General features: G+C 44.0%; 2 protein-coding genes across 3 annotated transcripts in view; one reads left to right on the top strand and one right to left on the bottom strand.

The window, feature by feature from the left end:
* Nucleotides 1-3,333: 3,333 nt before the first annotated feature.
* ELOF1 (elongation factor 1) lies at nucleotides 3,334-11,042 on the top strand. Of its 2 annotated transcripts, none has more exons than XM_083483269.1 (4): nucleotides 3,334-3,493; nucleotides 7,350-7,471; nucleotides 8,883-8,953; nucleotides 9,371-11,042. In XM_083483269.1, the coding sequence occupies exons 2-4, from the start codon at nucleotides 7,356-7,358 to the stop codon at nucleotides 9,433-9,435; spliced, it is 252 nt and encodes an 83-aa protein (XP_083339395.1). In that variant the 5' UTR covers nucleotides 3,334-3,493; nucleotides 7,350-7,355; the 3' UTR covers nucleotides 9,436-11,042. The 2 variants fall into 2 exon arrangements, with proteins under 2 accessions (XP_083339395.1, XP_083339396.1); XM_083483270.1 differs by lacking the exon at nucleotides 3,334-3,493 and adding an exon at nucleotides 4,079-4,220.
* A 3,105-nt stretch (nucleotides 11,043-14,147) lies between these two features.
* Nucleotides 14,148-18,677, bottom strand: part of CNN1 (calponin 1) — a 40,201-nt gene continuing 35,671 nt past the window's right edge. Inside the window, exon 7 of the mRNA XM_083483194.1 lies at nucleotides 14,148-17,642. Within this exon, the coding sequence (XP_083339320.1) occupies nucleotides 17,391-17,642 (252 nt within the window). The 3' untranslated portion in view covers nucleotides 14,148-17,390. The remainder of the gene's footprint in view (nucleotides 17,643-18,677) is intronic.

An 18,677-nucleotide genomic window follows, 5' to 3' on the forward strand; every position in this document is an offset into this window, starting at 1 on the left:
AGCACCCTGTTGCAACAGATCAATAAAGATCAGGCTTACTAGCTGCTTTGCTTCTCAATATTCTCTGGTTGGCCTCTGTTATTTCCTCCTACCGATGGAGAACCTACAAAGGAATCTATAAGAACTCTTGTGTTCCCCATAAGGGAATACAGTGGTACCTCAGGTTAAGTACTTAATTCGTTCTGGAGGTCCGTTCTTAACCTGAAACTGTTCTTAACATGAAGCACCACTTTAGCTAATGGGGCCTCCTGCTGCCGCCGCACCACCACTGCACGATTTCTGTTCTCATCCTGAAGCAAAGTTCTTAACCTGAAGCACTATTTCTGGATTAGCGGAGTCTTTAACCTGAAGCGTATGTAACCTGAAGCGTATGCAACCTGAGGTACCACTGTAAGGGCAGATTTTGTTTACAACACTGGTATAGCACAGAGGCGAAGTGTATGTGATAAAAACCAGGAATCCCTCAGGTGAAAACTCTGAATCTTAGTCATTAGTGCAGGAGATTAGAACCATGTGGCCCAAGTATTTTACTTGAAGTTACCAGCTATAAATTGCTAGTGGGTGCCATATGCATGTGAAAGTTTGCAAGTCATCCGGGAGCCCAGATGGAGCGTGTGGGACACTTTCCAAAATGGCTGCAAGATGTGACAGTAAAAAATTCCCCCAGGAGGCCAAAAATCCTAACTATTGCTTTGCAGGGTAGAACACCCCATTTCCAAGTGCCCCCCCAATAACCTCTGATGCAGATTTTTAAAATTTGTCCTATTACATATCATGTAGTGGTTAAAAATGCCACCCATACCTCCTAAATTATGAACTGTGAAGCAAAATAACCCATTTCTTCAACACCACCTGCAAACAACAACAACCATCAAATAACCCCCAAACCAGCTTCACATCTGAATATAAGATGAGCCCTGCTGGATCCCATTCAACTAGGTTGGCCATATGTGCTAAATGTGCTTCTAAATTGGGATGTAGAGTAAAATCACAGCAGAAGCTGTGTAGAGTAAAATCACAGCAGAAGCAAAGTAAATGTGATGTGAACACAGACTTGAGTGACAAAATAGGAAAAGCCTTCTGCACCCAGAAACGATCAAGTACTATCAGAAAAAGACAAGATCAACGCAGGATATCTGGGAGAATGAGAATGTCTTTGCCTGGAGCTGAAAAGATGAAAATGTTGGCACCAGGCAATCCTCTCTGGGGAGAGCGTTCCACAGATGGAGCAGGGGGAAGGCTGCTGCTAAAGAGGTTTGTTCACTCGTCATCCTCCAAACATCGCCTGAAAGTGCCCCCCAGAGAAGGGTCTTCAGATGAAGAAGAAGAAGAAGAAGAAGACTTGCTAGTTGCTTCTTAAACAAAAACGGTCTCCAAGGGACTAACAACATATTTATAAGCATAAGCACAGGTAAAAGTATTGTTAAGAAGTATACAGGCAAGTCTTCAGTTTTCACATGCAGCCCTGAAACAACCCCTTTAAAAGAAATATTTCCATACTTGAGACCTGAACGCACTCCAGAATCTGGTACCTGAGGGTTAACAAGGACAACAGATAAATCAAAAGTAAAAGTTACTGCACCAAAGAGGAAATTATCTTATTCAGGAAAACACCACCAGTAAACAGCACACTAACAATAGACGAAGTTCAAAAGAGTTTAGATTTATCTGAAGGGGGAACTAGTACGGACTGTAACTAGAGCCACTTGCCTTAGAAAAAGGTTTCTCAGGGGACAATGGTAGTTTGAATGGTAAATTCTGAGTGCTTTGGGGGAGTTTTCAGGTGAGGGCCAGAAGAATGCAGGTGGGTCATTTTGAGGCAATGGCTGAGTGTAAAAGTTTATTTTTGTAATGGGTAGCTACAGGTAGTGATGAGAAAATGAGATTTTGGGCTGAAGCAGCCAGGGAAGAATAAGAGAGCATGCCAAAAGGAAGAAAGAGAACAAGTTGATCCAAGATCCAGCTTGGAATCATAAGATACGGGATTCCCTCATATGAGCCTGCCTGGGTTCTGAGATCGTCAGGAGAGGCCCTTCTCTCAGTCCTGCCATCCTCATAGGTATGCTTGGTGAGGACACAGGACAGGACCTTCTTGGTGGTGGCTGCTCCCAGACTCTGGTACTCCCTCCCCAGAGAAGACAGACTGACACCCTCCTTATTGTGCTTCCACCAGCAAATGACAATCTTCTTGAGGAAGGGAAAGGAGAATGTTAGCCGCTTTGAGACTCCTGAAGGGGAGTGAAAGGCGGGATATGAAATACAAACTCTTCTTCTTCTTGTTCCGACAGTCTTTTTTTGGGAACCGGCTGCTTTTAATGAAAGGGCTGGTGCCCTGCTGGTTTTATTGTAATTATTTGTATACTTTAAACAGATTTTTTATATGTATATGATTTTAATTCTACTAATGTTTGTTTTTAATTATTATTATTTTCATAGCTGTCAACGTCTCCCTTTTTTAAGGGAAATTCCCTTATTCCAAATAGGATTCCTCGCACCCTTTTCCCTGAGGGCGGAAAATAAATAAATAAATAATTTTTCGAGTTCTCGCTAAGGGTGTGCATAGGGTTGCAGCCTCGTTGCTCAAGAGTTGCTGCGTCGCGCCTCCCTGCGCGATTGTTCAGGCATCCGGCTGGTCGCCAGTAGAACGAGGCGCTGGAGACGGACCTTTGTCGGTTTGAATGAACAGAAGCAGTTCTGACGTTTCATTCATAATACATCCGGGTCCTTTTGTCGGTCGGCTTGGCTAATGGGTGGTTAGGAACAAACACAGAGATATACAAGCAGATGCCGACTGACAGATAATGCGGTAATATGGCGGGTTCTGTTTTGTTTTAATAAAAATATCCTCTAGGGCGGAAGTTAGAGCTGTCCCCAGAAATCACCTGGTGGAGGGGGGATCTTGGGTTTTAGCATAGCTGTGCGATTGGGGAGCATTGACCCCCCTCCCCCCAAAAAAAACCAGCTAACGCAGGAGTTCCTGTGCTTTCTAACGCTGCTCTTATTTTGTGCGGGAAATGTGTTTTTTGGATTTTTTCCCAGTTTATAATTTTAAAAACAAAACACCACAACCTGCCTTGCCTGGGACGGAGCAGAAGGCTACTGTCTGCTGTTGTGCACTATGATCTTTTGCTGCAACCAGATATACGGTGCGCCTGTTTTTTTGTTTCTGTTTTCCTTTTTCTTCCCCGCTCGCCTCCTCAACCAAACAGGGCTAAAATCACTGAATCTTCCTTTCCTTCCTTTCCTTCCTTTTTCTACGCAGGCTTTTCCGAAAGGCGCGACCTCCCGTCTTCCAAATCATTAAGCCGCGTCGGGCGACTCTACCCTTTTCACTATCTCTACGCCTTCCCAACCTGCCCTCCCTGAACTCGGGAGGCGGGGGGGGGGGAAGCGTCGCGTTTCCCTTCCGGGTGGCGCGCCGGAAGTGCTGGTCTCCGTTAGAAACGAGGCCTTGTGGAACTTCGTTAGAAACCAGGCCTTGAACCGACCCCAGGTAAGGGGGAAAAGGGAAGGTTTCGGGCGGGCCTCCGGTGTGGCGCCCGGAGTGAGCTTCGAGTCGGCGTCGGCTCCGGAAGCGGAGCTGCTTCTGGGCCCTCAAGGGGAGCGCGGGAGGGAAGAGGAGCACCGCGCGGCACCCCGCTTCCGAGTCGCCCGCCGCACCAGCGGGGACAAACGCGGCCGGTTGGGCGCCCGGACGCCGCTTATCTCGGCCCTCGCCTTGAACTCCTCTGCGGAGCTCCGTGACGAGAGTCGCTCGCCCCACTAAGCCGGCAAATCCAGCCGGGCCCTTGGCCTGCTCTGGCTCACCTCTGAGAGATGCTCAGGAAACAGACCAGCTTTCGAAACTGGGGTGGATAAACTAGGCGCCAAAGAGCCCCTTAGACCAATGGTTTCTGTAATAAACGAAAATCTGTCCTTATGGGTGTTACATGGGGGACACAAGAGCCCTTTTAGAGTCCTTTACAGGTTCTGCATCTGTCGGAGAAAATAACAGAGGCCAACCAGAGAATATTGAGAAGCAAAGCATCTAGTAAACCTGATCTTTATTGAACTGTTGCAACAGGGTGCTCCCCTCACACGCAGCAGGAGGAGGAGGACCCAGAACAAAAGTGTGTCCACCCATATATAGACATTTTAAATTGCCTGCCTTGGAGCCCAAGGCCACCCCCAGAAACATCATGCTTACATCACAGCAGGGGTGTAGCTCAAGAGAAATCTGAGTACGTTGTTTACCTCCTGTCATTGTTTATCTCATGTGTGGCAGGTTACCTGTTAATGCTTACTTGATTGGATACCCTGGGGAGCCTGGCTATTCTTTTGTAATGATAAATACTTAGTTCTTGAGCCAGGTCACAGGCTCACCCTATTCATACACAGATATACCCTTTAGATAGGTTTTGTGAATGAAAAGACAATGGGGAATCTTTTCCATTTTCCTTTGACCTTGCAGAGAAAACATTTGGTAAGTCTGGGAGCCAAAATGGTTCCAGGGCTGTTTTCCTGTGCTGCTTCAGACATGTGGTTTATATATTTATGTACATGTTTGCTTGGTACATTTATGAATATTTATTATATATATAAGACCTTAATATTTTTTATTTCATTCCCAACCTTTTCTTGGCATTGCCTCACCTAAGCATCTCTAAAATTCTGATGCCTCCCCTGCTTGTGACATATAATTCTTGTTTTTCAAAAAGTGAACTCAAATTCACATGGAAGAACCTTAAAAGGATATTCACTGTTAATAACACATTCTCGAATTGCCCCCCATTAAAAATCAAATTGCCCCACATTGGGAACCATGGCCTTAAACCAAGGTTATAGTTGCTAGAACGGAATGTCTAGTTGCCATTTGGGAACAAGGCTGAAGTCTTTATTTTATATGATAGTTCAGAGGACCACCTTGAGCTAGATTGAGAGCTTTGAGAACTTAAAAGAAGAAAAGCTGCTTGATCCAGGGTCAGGCCACATACTTATTGGCTTATATACCAACCTCTCCCCCCCCCCCAGCAGTGGTAACTGCCCCTGCTCAGGCTGTGCAGAAGAAGGAAAAGCATTTCGGTTCCAGAAGTTCATTCCCGTAGTGCTGATAAAATAAGCATTCCCCAGGACGGGGTACCAGTGTGTGGAAACAGTTCGGATCCAAGGATCCCCAGGCATGCAGCTCCCGATGGTGGAGATGTTCAGGCGCCATCCCGGGCAACTTCACTTGGTTGCTAGTGCTCAAAAGCCAGGTGCAAAATGTGCCTGGCGCCGTGCTGATTTCAAACATTGTAAGCAGCCCTTCGCACTTTATAACAGCCCTTCGCTGTTCTTTTCAGGCCGAGGTGGCTGTTCAAAGGAACTTGGGGGGGGGGGGAGAGCAGGTTATAGGTGCCTTTTCAGAGTGGCGTTATAGTTATTTATACCCCAGTTTTATATGTATTTATACCCCACCTTTCCCCCCGACCAGGAACTCAAGGGGGCTTACAGGAAAAAAAGCAATCATTAAAAAACAATTAAACAGTAATAGAATTAAAACTATATATATACACACAGACATATATACAGTACAGTGGTGCCCTGCAAGACGAATGCCTCGCAAGACGGAAAACTCGCTAGATGAAAGGGTTTTCCGTTTTTGAGCTGCTTCGCAAGACGAATTTCCCTATGGGCTTGCTTCGCAAGACGAAAACGTCTTGCAAGTTTGTTTCCTTTTTCTTAACACCGTTAATACAGTTGCGACTTGACTTCGAGGAGCAACTCATAGAACGCAGTGTACATAGTAGCCTTTTTTGAGGTTTTTAAAGACTTTGGTGATTTTTGAAGCTTTTCCAAAACTTCTTTTGCAGCCATTTGGTAAGTTAAGCTTTTAAAACTTTTTTTTGGGGGGGTGTTGGATTTTGGGTTGGGGTGTTTGGAATTCAAGGACTTGGTGTTGGGAAGGGGTTTGCAAGAATCTGGAAGCTTGTGTGGTTTTTTTCTGCATTTTTATGATTTTCTGTGACCATTGGGCCACTCTGCTGTTTTTAAAAAAATTCTGGATTTGAATTTCTGGGTGGCTGGGGGAACAGTTGGGGAGGGGTTTGCAAGAATCTGGAAGCTTGTGGTTCTCCCCCCCCCCTGCATTTTTATGATTTTCTGTGACCATTGGGCCACTCTGCTGTTTTTTTAAAAAAATTCTGGATTTGAATTTCTGGGTGGCTGGGGGAACAGTTGGGGAGGGGTTTGCAAGAATCTGGAAGCTTGCGGTTTTCCCCCTGCATTTTTATGATTTTCTGTGACCATTGGGCCACTCTGCTGTTTTTTAAAAAAAATTCTGGTTTTGAATTTTGAAATGCTCTTTACAGTATGTGTGACTTTAAAGAGCACTTAATAAACTCTTGTTGTACCAAATTTGGCTTTGTTTGGACTTTTTTTGACCATAGGAACGCATTAATTGATTTTCAATGCATTCCTATGGGAAACCGTGCTTCGCAAGACGAAAAATTCGCTAGACGAAAAAATTCGCGGAACGAATTAATTTAGTCTTGCGAGGCACCACTGTATGTGTGTGTGCGCACATGCACACACATGCAGTTCATTGCTGGGCACCCTTCTGTAGTCAGTCCTGTTTTTGCTCCCTTGGTTATGGGGTGAGGTGAATTGGGGGGGCAGTCAAGGAAAGCCCCCTCATGTGGTCAGTGTTTCTGGGTCACCCAGTATGGTTGGCAGGAGAAAGGAATGAAATCTCATAGAATTGTAGAGTTGGGAGGGTTCACAAGGGTCATCTAGTCCAACCCCCTGCAAGGCAGGAATCTTTTGTCCAATGTTGGTCTTGAACCCATGACCTTGAGATTAAGTGTCTCATGCTCTAGCTACTGAGCAGCTGATATTAGCAAACCATAGGGGCTTTTTGTTTTGCATGATTCTTGGATTACTCCTGTTATTGGCTCTGCTCTGCCCCTGAGTCACCATACGCAGTCAGGTTCCTTCATGCTGGCCACCACGTACTCTTCTCTCCTAGTCAGTGGAACTGCCAGTCCTTGGCTCTGCTCCCTTGGCTGCAGTTTTCTGAACCTGGGCAACCCTAATCCTCCAAAGTGATCACTGATCTTGTTGGTGCAACAGCTTTCTGAATATTTTAATCACTACTTAATCTTCTACAACCGCCTTCACCTTCCTCAACCTGCTGCCCTCCAGAGGTTGTTGGTCTGTAGCTCCCGTCAGTCCCGGCTAGACTGACTGATGATTGGGGGTGGTGGATGTTGCAGTTGAAGCATCTGGAGGGCACCACGTTGGGGAATGACATGAAAAGGACTTTTGCTGAAGCTTCTTCTCCTGCCTCCACCCCCCTTCACATTTGTTTCTCCTTGCTTTGCATGCTGTAGGCAAAAATGGGCCGTAGGAAGTCAAAGCGGAAGCCTCCACCCAAGAAGAAGATGACTGGGACACTTGAGACCCAATTTACTTGCCCCTTCTGTAACCATGAGAAATCATGCGATGTTAAAATGTAAGTTATGTAAAAAAAGAAGAGTGTGGATTAATGTTGTGCAGCAAACTGAAGCTAAATAGGGTGCAGACATGTGCAGGTTCAGAAAACAGACATGCAGGAGGACATTTCTTTTTAGCTGGGAACAGAGACATTAATAGAACTGGGAAGGAAATAAAGGAAAAATAGCTGGTAGGCCAGCACTTTGCTGGTAGTTCAATCTGCTCATCTTCCATGTATTACATTGCACACAGTGTCACAAACAATGCCTCCAGAGCCAAAATACAACGAGAAGACTCAGGCTCCTTTGCCACCCCTCCTCTCTATTCAAGGGTGTATGAAGAAAGTGTTTGTGGCAGAATTCAAAGGTGTTAAGAGAGAGTGACAAAAACTAAAGGATTTTTTAAAAGAAACCTAACAGAACAAGACCAATGCATTCAGAAGAACAAGTAATTGATATATTTCAAGGAGTTGGAGAATTCTCAAGTGCACGTAAAAAATATCCATTATTCCTTGGTTGTATCTGTATCCTTTATTTCCATGAAGAGGTGATCAAGGCAGCCAGCTAATAAGTACAATAACAAAGGAAAAGGAAAAAACAAAAAGCAGGTAAAAAAAACCCAGAGGTGAAGCTAACTGGGCCTCCTATTAGCAAGGAGTTCAAAATTGTGGGAGCAGCTACCAAGAAAGTCCTTTCTCAAGTTTCAGATGTTGGCTGAACAAGGCCTTCAGATGTTGGTGGGCAAAAAAATGATTAAATAAAAAGAGAAATGTATGAAGAGTGCATTATTTTATTCCCCACTAAGCATATCAAATTTTAAGTGCAGAGGCCAACATTTCTTCATTTCGAAGTACCTCTTCCAAATTCGTCCTTGTTTGCTTTCCTTCATTGTTGGCATTGAAATGATTTTAGTACTAATGCAGGGTGGTGAAAATGGAATATTTATGCCTCTTGTGCTGGCCTTGATTTGGCCTTATGTTTTCCCAAGTCCCCAAGCGGAATTGAATTCTCCACACATTAGCTGATGCAAAGGGAGCTCACTCCTGCTTTCTGCAGGCATTGGTTGTGTGTCCTACTTCCCCAGGCAAAGCAGGATTGGAAAGCCCTTTCCATCAGAATGATTCACAAGTGGGCATGGTTTGGGTAACATGGTTTGTGAGCCAGATTGGAGCCCTGTGTGGCATAAAATTGGCTCTTGGGCCAGAGCTTCCCCATCCATTCTGTAGGGAAAGATTTGTGACGGGTACTTCTTATTTTGCTATGCCTTTAACTGAGATGGCTGTAGGAATGTTTGTGCCTACTGTTCACTGCATGTTAAACAATATTCCATACCCAAAGTCATATGAATGTACCATCTTTTTCCTCTTTTCTGGCTTACACTTTCTCACATAAGGTTATTTTTCAGCTATAATATTTTTTTTTGTGTTTCAGGGACAGGGCTCGAAATACGGGTGTGATATCCTGTACCGTGTGTCTGGAAGAATTTCAGACTCCTATAACATGTATCCTTTGAACTTCAATTCAGTTTTATAATATTTTATTCTCTTTCCCCATGTAGACTTGGCTCCTACTTTTTCATGTCAGTAATTCGTAACCTAGGGTGTAGTGCTTTCTGCTTGGTCTTGGCCTTTACATGTTTTATCTTACCCTGCATAAGGACCTGGAAATAGAGAGTTAGCATCAAAATTGATCAGACATAGCCTTGCCAAAGTGGTTAATCAACTGAAATACCCCACCACCACCGATACTTAAAATCAGCTAGAGTTCCACTCTTGTACCAGCTTAACTATGGTTCATAGAAGAAATCACTTGCAAGATTTAGCAGTGTTTTTGAAAAATATACACATCCAAAACCAATAGTATTTTTTTAATGTGGGGGGCACTCATGGTAGATTCTTCCTTGACATTTCACCCTAAAGATCTTTCAGAACCAGTGGATGTTTACAGTGACTGGATAGATGCTTGTGAGGCAGCCAATCAATAGCAACTGGAGAGGAACTTGCCAGGAATTCAACAATACTTCTTAATTTGGGAGGGTGGAAGTTATCTGTTACATAATGCATTGGAAGATCCAACAAGTGGCTGGGATATGTGACTCTTGTGCTGTTTGTTTCTATCCAGTAATCCTGTCCTACATGAATATTATGAGATTGTGCTCCTGGAATTAAGGGACTAAAGACTATAAGTAGGATCTGCAAAACTTTGGAAAGGCCCGCAGTTTTGTAAACATACTGATCATTGGGTGCATTCTTATCAAGGGCCGCTATTCAATCTCTGTTCATTTCAGTGGGGCTTGTATGGAAGGAGCATCCATGCAAGCTCCTTTGTCGCTGGATATTCAGGGGTAGTCCTTGGGAAATTGCACACCTTGTTGCCATGGTTGAACAGCAATGCTGAGCAAGCAAGAGTATACAGGAACAGAACATGAAATAATCCCCCACGTATAATTGCTTTAGTGACTCACTGAGTAGTAGACCTGGTCACTAAGGAAACATTTCTTTCAGTAGGTTGGTGCCAATTATGTAGGGGTGGCAGTATATGTCATCCTTGGGTTCCTGAAACTGCCAGAAGAATTTCTTATAATTCTTTCCCTACCATCATTTCTTTTTTTCTGGGTGTTTTCATGCACAGGACTCTTCTTTCCTTTCACAGGAAACAAAGCAAGCTTAGCTCCTGCCCAGCAGTTGAATAGGCAGGAATCTGACCTTCCTTCTGACCTTAAGACTATGGGACCATCAACATGATGGAGGGGGGAAATCATGACTCTTCCTTGATGCTACTGTTTTAAATGGGGACTCTTTATCCCACGAAAGAAGTGTTGCTTTATTTTAAAAGACTTATTTAAAAGCCAATTTAGTAGCCAGTGATGTTAACTGTGCTTCTGGATGCTCCATAGGAGTAGATGTGGGATTTTAATTGTACTTTACTGAGGAGAATTCTGCCTACATCACAGAGATTGTGCCATCATCGGATTAATAGGTACTGGTGCAATGTACATAGGTGATAATTGAACAGTATATTGTAAAAGATCCTTCCAGTGTGTATGTTTTTTTGTTTTGCTTTGCTTTTTATCTTTCTCACTGTGGTGAGCATGAACTCTGCTTTCCAGAAATAGATCACATAATTGCCAGTTTGGCTTCCCTTTTCTTATTAGCCTCCCTAATAACAGAGTGCTCACAAAATACAGGGGTCACAGCAACCACCACATATGATTTACTTTGGAGTGAATGGCGATACGGGCAGAGGTTTAATTCTGAATTTGGCAGTCAATGACAGAGGATTCTGGCCCCTTCTCACCTTACCTCCCTCACTGTCATGTGGCCTTGAATCAGGAGGCCTTTTGGGGCTGCCTTCGATGGTAAAAGCAGCCTCCAGCTGTACATTCCCAAACAACCACTGCTGCTCTATCAAGTCCCTTGTCTTTTTAGATCTAAGCAGGAATTAATTCCTATTGGACAGCAAATTCTTGTGCCCTTGTATGTAAATAATGTCCAAGAAAGCAGGAACCCACTTGTTTTAAATGTATTAGAGCAGCCTCTGCCATTAACTGAGTAATTATCATCCCCTTTAAATAAATTCTATAATGGAAAAGCATCTGTTCAGTGTTTTCTGTTACTGCTGGTGTTGTGTTGGGTCCCACGTTAATCTTTTTGGATTGTATGAAGTCAGTACAGCTTTTTGTGTTAGCTGCTTCTGTGATAGCAACTTTGTGTTTGTCTTCGGTTTTGTAATTGCTGCCCATTTTGAAGAAGACAAGAGTGCCTTAAGCTGTGTGCTTGGATACTCTTCGCTGTTGCATCTTCAATTCCCTGTAAGTTTCCATGACGCTTTGGGTAAATTACCCTCTTTCAGCCCAGCTCCATTTTATATGGATGCTGTGAGGCTAAAATACCATTCTGAGCTCCGTAGAAGAAGGAAATCAAAGAACCACAAGGCTGAACTACCATTAAGGAAACTGAGCTTTCTGTTGGAGTGGTCATTCCACTAATAGTAATGGTGCAAGATCACACTAAAGTCTATTTTAATGCAGAACTCTCAATTATATACCTGTCTTGGTTAGGGAGGCAAGTTTTTTTTGGGGTGGAGTTCCTTAAGAGCTCCACAGGCAGTGATGAAAGAGAAGACAAGCAGGGATGGTGGAGCCTAAAAAAATATTCTTGGGTTCTCTCCTGTTTGCCTTGGGGAGACCAGCTACTACTCAAGTCCTACTTCTCAGCCAAAGGAAGAGCCAACTGAAGGGCCATTGAAACAAGTTTTAAGGTGGCACTGTGGCCTTCCACCTGGCCTTGAAAGGAATGATGCTCTGTCCACATTTTGACGAGTGGCTAAACACCACATTTAGTAGCTGACCCAAGCTGAAAGAAAAGCCTTTTCCCATTCTCTGCAGCCCTGATCACTTTGAGAGAGAGAGCACAATTCTTGCTACAGCCCATGCTGGCTGTCTTTTTCCTGCACAATACCCAATTCTCAGCAAAAGAGAATGATAGGTCCTGTTGTGGAGAATTGAACCTCTTCCCATCTACTGAAGCTGGCCATCACACTTAACTTGTCTGGTAAAGATTATTATGAAATTATTACTTATATCCTGTTCTTTGTAAAGTAGCACGACTTCTTGAAGTAATCTTTTTTTCCCTATTGACCTTGGCAAAAACGGAGCAAATGGCTGCATTCCAGGCCAAGGTGAGAACATCAAGAGTACCAGAATGGAGTGTTTGTGACAAATCAGCTGACTGGGCTTGTTTGCTGTGAGAGATTAGACTGAGTAAATAAAACCTGTTGGGACTTTGCGCAGTGTTCTAAGGTAATCAGGGCCCCCAGACAACCCTGTTTTCTGTGTAACCTTTGTATTTTGGCAGGGTCACCTTGCTTTTTGAATAAAGGTTGTAGGACATGTGGCATGGAACACTATGGCCAGAGGTCTCAACCACCTTTTTATTTTACGTTTGTCGATTTTTGTGTTTGACTTGTTCTGTTGGAAGCTGTCTTGTCTTAAAGGCGAGGTAGAAACGTGTCAACTAAGTATTGGCGATTCACCTATTTGGAGGTCAGCTTGGGGAATCCAATCCGTTTTGGATCCAATGACTATATAATAGAAACTGCTGTAAAATTAACCAAGTACCCTGTAGGTTTCTTTGACATGGAGAAAAATATTTGGATTTGTTCGTGCAAATACAGGTGTTTATGTCCTAAGTTCCGGTAACTCACAACTTGCACATTCAGCCTTACGCAATTTAAAATAAAGGGGGGCAGGTGTCCAGGGGAAAAAGACTTTGACAATCCCACCCATCACTGAACCCAATGTGTCTTGACTATACACACTATCCCCAGAATGTAATCTAAGTTGAGAGTCGCCTGTGTACTGTATTACCTTTTTATCCTTGTTGTAAAGGGTTGCCATGTTTGGTCACTTCCAGCCAGTGGAATGGAGATGCTTGTCTAATGGTCACCAAAGGATCCTGAATAAGCTTAGGAGACATGGAATAAGAGAGGTCCTCTTGTAGATCAGTAACTGGTTAAGAAATAGGAATCAGAGCAGAAATAGACAATTCTCCCGATGGAGGGAGTCAGAAAGTAGAGTTCCCCAAGGGTTCTTATTGGCACCTGAGCTTTTTAATTTGTTCATACATGGTGTAGAGTGAGCAGTGAGGTGGCCACATTTGCTGATGATACCAAATTGCTAAAAGCGGTTAAAACTAAAAGATTGTGAAGAGCTCCAAAAGGATCTCTGCAAACTGGGTGAATGGGCAGTAAAATGGTAAATGCAATTCAGTGTAAACAAACTGATGGTGACTGACCAGGAAGAAGATGTAGGGTCGTAGTGGATAGCTCAAAGAAGATTTTGATCCAGTGTGAAAAAGCTGAATTCCATGCTAGGGGTCCATTAGGAAAGGGATTGAAAATAACACTGCAAATAACATAATGCCATTAAACGCATCTATGGTGTGACCACACTTGGAATACTGTACAGTTTTGGTAGCCTCACCTCAAAAATAATATTGTAGAGCTGGAAAAGGATTTCAAAGAAGCAAAATTGTCAAGGGAACAGAGCAACTCCTCTAGGCTTACAACATTTGGGGCTTTTCAGTTTAGACAAAAGTTGAATAAGAGGTGGAAAAAGTTGCGGACCGTTTGGAGAAAGTGGGTAGAAGTTTATCTCCTTCTGCAATACCAGAACTTGGAACTATCCAATGAAGATTGGATGGAAGATTCAGGACACGCCATGGAAGGTACTGATGCATAGTTAAACTATGGAACTCCTACTGGGAGGCAATGATGGCCACCAACTTGGATGGCTTTAAGAGAGGATTAGAAAAATTCATGGAGGAAAAGGCTGTCAAATGGCTACTAGCCACAATGGCTGCACTCTGCCTCCACTGTCTGAGATAGTGTGACTCTTTAGGGCAGTCGCTGGGAATCACAGGTATGGGAAGAGCTCTTGTGTTCAGGTTCAGCTTGCAGGCTTCTCATAGGCACCTGGTTCACCACTGGAAACAGGTTACTGCACTAAGTGGGCCATTGGTCTGATTCAGCAAGCTCTTATGTTCTTACACCAACCCATGGACAGCAAATGAAACATAAATTCCCTTATTTTGTACAGTACCTATTTTCTGAGACCTGCCAAGCAAGAGATTGTTTTGAGTTTATCTGTTCCCAGAAGAAGATTCTAAACTGCTCTAGATCTGCGCACAGTATAGCTTGAGCTTACATGCTTTATTATTTTTTTGCAGCATAGTCATAACCCTTTTTGTAGAAATCTGAATTTTCTACTTAAAGCAGAGGCTGCCCATTATTTTCAGGTTTTCTCTGTAACTACAAAGGCTAGAAACCTTGCTCATTTTAAAATGACAGCCCATTTGCCCCATGGATTTTTATGGCGTTGAATGCGGTACAAATCACTGAATACATTCATAACCATGCAGGCGTATTCTCTCCCATTCTGCATCGTCGGCTGACTGTTTTCCATTTGACAGTAGACACTTGCAAAGAAACACAAGCTTTAAATTGAGTTGGAAGAGAGCAGAGTCAAATCTAGTTTAGCACTTTAAAAATTGCCTTTTTTACATGAATTTGCTCGTAGAAGGTCCTTCAGGCTCAATCCTTGGCATACACTTGGGTTCCAGAGTTTGAAAAGTCCTTTCTGCCTGGAGGTTTTAGAGATTCCCTGTAAGCCAAAGTAGATCTGGACTAGATAGACCAAGAGCAGTGGTTTTCAACCAGTGTGCCATGGCACCCTGAGGTGCCTTGAATGATGGTTGGGGGTGCCGCAGGCAACACTGGCCTCTGTCCCTCTTTCCTTCCCTCCCTCCTCTGATGCCCTCTTGCACCTCTGCCTCCCGTAGGCTTGTGTGGCTGTTTGTTGCAGCAGCTCTGGCTACAAGTTGCCCAGGGAATGCTGCCCAGGCCCCTGTGGGGCAGTGTGAGAAGGCACCTCTCTTTGGGGCAGGGGGGCGCAGATCAGAGACCAGGGGCGGCAGCTGCCTGGAGGACCCCCAATGAGAAGGAAAACGAGAGGAGGCTGAAGGAACCCTCCACAAGGGTGTTTGAAAAAGGGTGAGAGGCTGCCAGCTCTGCAGGCAAGGGGTGATCTAACTGGGCTCCTGAGCCCCACAGGGGTGCCACAGAAAGAATGGTGCTGGTCAAGGGAGCCGTGGACTCAAAAAGGTTGAAAACCTCTGACCAAGGGATAAGGAAGACCTCCAATCATATTAGAAAAGTGTTTTTTTTTTCTTTTTTATTGTGCTGCAGTGAAATTAAAAAGTGGTCATTAGCAGAACATAACAAAAAAAAATGTTTTAGAGTGGGTTTTTTGGGTGTGTCTTAGCTGCTCAATATGTAGAGCACCTCTGACCCCAGTGAGAGAAGCGAGGGGCAGGGGCAAGATTTAAAGACAGCCGCTGCTTTCGTTGGTAATATAGACTTTGGCATTTCCCCCAAATGTTGGTTTGTAACAATATCTGGTACCACAGACGAACTACAGTGCTAATCGGTGAGCAAGTGCCCCCCGGCTAAACACTAGATTTGCCACCAGACAACACGGTGATGCAGTTAGTGAAGCCAGCGAGCTTTTTCCTGTTCTAACTTGGATGCCACGCAGGTAGATAAAGCACGCCAATCCTTAAACCGAGACTGCCATGTTTGGACAACTAATCTAATTGATTAATCAAATGCTTTGGTCAGTTAGAGGAGACTTGTTGGAAAATTGCTTTTAAATGTAAGTGATTATAAATCCATAGGTGGTGGCAGGGGGCTTCTTATAAGAGCATTCCTCCTTGGTTGGTCCTCACACAGGTGGAAATAATAGTGAATGTTTCCCCTCCCCCTTCAGGGCTATTGTGATATATGCAAATTTATGCAAGTTTAAAATCCATGCAGTTAATCGCTTGCAGAGCACGTATTGAACTGGATGATAGTGCTATCACAAGCCAAATTTACTCGTGTAAGTAAAATTCAGTGGGGTTTATTTTGGTCTTATGTGGTTAGGCTTATCTCAAAACTGGTTTTGGCTTTATAGCAGGTGATTCATTTGTCTTCATTCGAAGCATGTGAATCTTAGTTAATAGAAGCATTTTAGTTTCAAACATGAATTAGTCCCACAGCACTTCTGCCAGCCTTATTGAATGCTGTTCATGTTCTGTACCTCTGGAATTTTAAATTTCTTCTCCAGAATGTGTGTAAATGCGCTCGCAGTGCATGGAGTTGCTTTGATTTCCGTTATTTACTATGAAATTGGGAGTGTGTGCTGGAGATAAATGAGATTGATGGCAAGGAAGTGGTTTACTTGATAGGAGAACCATTGGTAAACAAGAGGCATTCAGGAGGAGGAATGGATAACTTGCCATGTATTTCTGGGAAGTTCCGATTTCTGAGCGCTAGATTGTTTTTGTAGAAGTTGCCTGCATAATGGAGCTCAGTTAAGAACCATTAGGACTATACTCTGTCTCTCTTTTTTAGTGAAGACTAGATTACTGATAACCTGGTAAGTTATTATCCAGATTCTCCCTGAAGATGTAGAAGATGAACAGCTTTGGTTTACAATTGTGTGTAATTCTCACCAAATGATCTCTCACATGAATCTTAGGATAACTTCAGACACTGTGAACATACCCCTTTACTGGTTAGATGCGTCCAACCTCCTTCTACAGTCTCCCTCCGCAGTTCACATACTCTACCTAAATACATTCCGTTTCCAGGCAGCCAATGGCTGATTCAGTTCACTGGTGCTTTTCTACAAACTATTAGTATTTAGGAAGCAAAAATGACTGGAACCCCTGGCAAAGTAGGCAGGTGGGGGGGGGGGCTTGCCAATTTGCCCCATACCTGGTTGTAGACAGAGCAAGGCAGATGATGGGGCTTGTACCAGAACGGCTTCTGTTAGGGTACAAAACAGAGTGCAGTAGGCAATATGTTCACCAACAGAAGCTGTGCCTTTGATTGCCTGCTTCTGCCTTGACCCAAAACAGCAGCAGCAGGAGCTGCCACAAGCCACAGAGAAGAGATGACTGATGGCTCTTGTTCAGGAAAGAGAAAGAGGGAGAAATCAGGAGTGCTCATTGCCTCGTATTTGCTTCTCCCAACCCATTAGATTATTATTATTATTATTTTTACTGTAACATTCCATCCTAGTGGCTTTGAGCCACATCAGTGCATGCTTAAAAGTAGTGGCAGTACGTCATACATTAAATAAAGCGTGAAAGGGATCAAAGTGAAGCTTTTAAGGCTCGGTGGTGGAGACTTGGAGGGGAGACTTGGCTTTGGCATGGTTTGAAGAGTCTCTAGTGAGCTAGTTAGCAGTTTAGGGAACTGTCTGGATCTTCTTATATTCCCAGGTGAAAATAGCCACCTGATGGTGGATCTCCTGTTTGGGAAGTGCCCCTTTTTTTTCTTTTTTTTTTAAGTGCTGGTGTCTCTGTTCTATGTCCGTCCCATGATTCCTGCTGGCTATTCTGAGTTGTAGAAGTTATGATGGCTGTGGTTGAACTGGCCTTCATCTTCTCCGATCATGGCATAGTTGGGTGTGAGGCAGTACTTGGAGTCGTAGACCTGCCGCGGCAGCCCATACACAGTCATGCCCTGCTGCGATGCCCCTTTGTTGCTGCCCATCTGTAGGGAGATGTTCTGGGTGTCGCAATGCTCCATGCCCAGGGCGGGCTCAAAAATCTGCCGCTTGGTTCCAGGGGCCGTCATGCCCGCCTAGGGATGGATATGGGTGGAGGAGGAAGAAGAAGAAGAAGAGAGGAAATGGTGAACCTGGGAGTGTAAAATGTCTTAAGGAGAAGAATGGAAAGCAGACCAGGCTTCGCATGAGGCCCCCTTCATACCCTCTCTGCTGGTACAGTGGTACCTTCGTTCTCGTACAGCCTAGTTCATGAACAACTTGGAACCCGGAAGTGAGTGTTCCGGTTCTCAAATTTTTTTTGGAAGTCGAACGTGTCCTGAGCTTCCGTTTTTAGTGTTGCGCTTCCACTTTTAGAGAGATTGTTCTGATTGGGGCTGTGGGGAGAAGCGTCCAGACAGCGCTCTAAAGCCCAGCTGCTTTGACGTGAGGGGGGGGGGGAGAGAGAAAGATCAAGATCTGGAAAGATCTGGAAAGATCAAGATTACTCTGATTGGGGCGGTGGGGAGAAGAGTTTTAGGGGTAGTTTTTCAACAGCCTGGAACGTATTAATCCATTTTGCATTACTTTCTATGGGAAAGAGCGCCTTGGTTTTGGAATGTTTTGGTTTTGGAACGGACTCCTGGAATGGATTAAGTTTGAGAACCAAGGTACCGCTGTATTTAGTTCAACTTTATTAGTGCCAATGGGATGCCAAGCAAAAGTTTGGTTTTCCTTGTTTGAACATCCCTCATCTTCCTCTCCTTGCATTAAGGCTAAGCTTATTTGCTTTCTAGGACAACAAATACCTCAAATAGCTCTTCTGAGTTTACCTTGATCTTCTTGGGGACCTAAAAGCACTCGTGGAACACTTCTGAGATTAGCAGTACCTGCTTTCTGGATTATGAGGAAAGAACAAGCTAGGACTTGTTTATTGGCAATGGTATCTTCTTGAGATAACTGCCCCCGCCTGGCCTGAAGTTGCTTCAACTTCAGCTCACATGTTTCCGAGGCTGCTGTAAGATAGCATTTCAAAGCAAGGCCATTGGCTCAAAAAGAATCATGGACTCTTTTGGAATGGTTTATTCCGGGTTAAATAATCCAGTACCCAAAACAGCAGCAGCATTGTCTCT

The sequence above is a fragment of the Podarcis liolepis genome, assembly GCF_965112155.1.
Source record: "Podarcis liolepis genome assembly, chromosome: 17".
Lineage (NCBI taxonomy): Eukaryota > Metazoa > Chordata > Lepidosauria > Squamata > Lacertidae > Podarcis > Podarcis liolepis.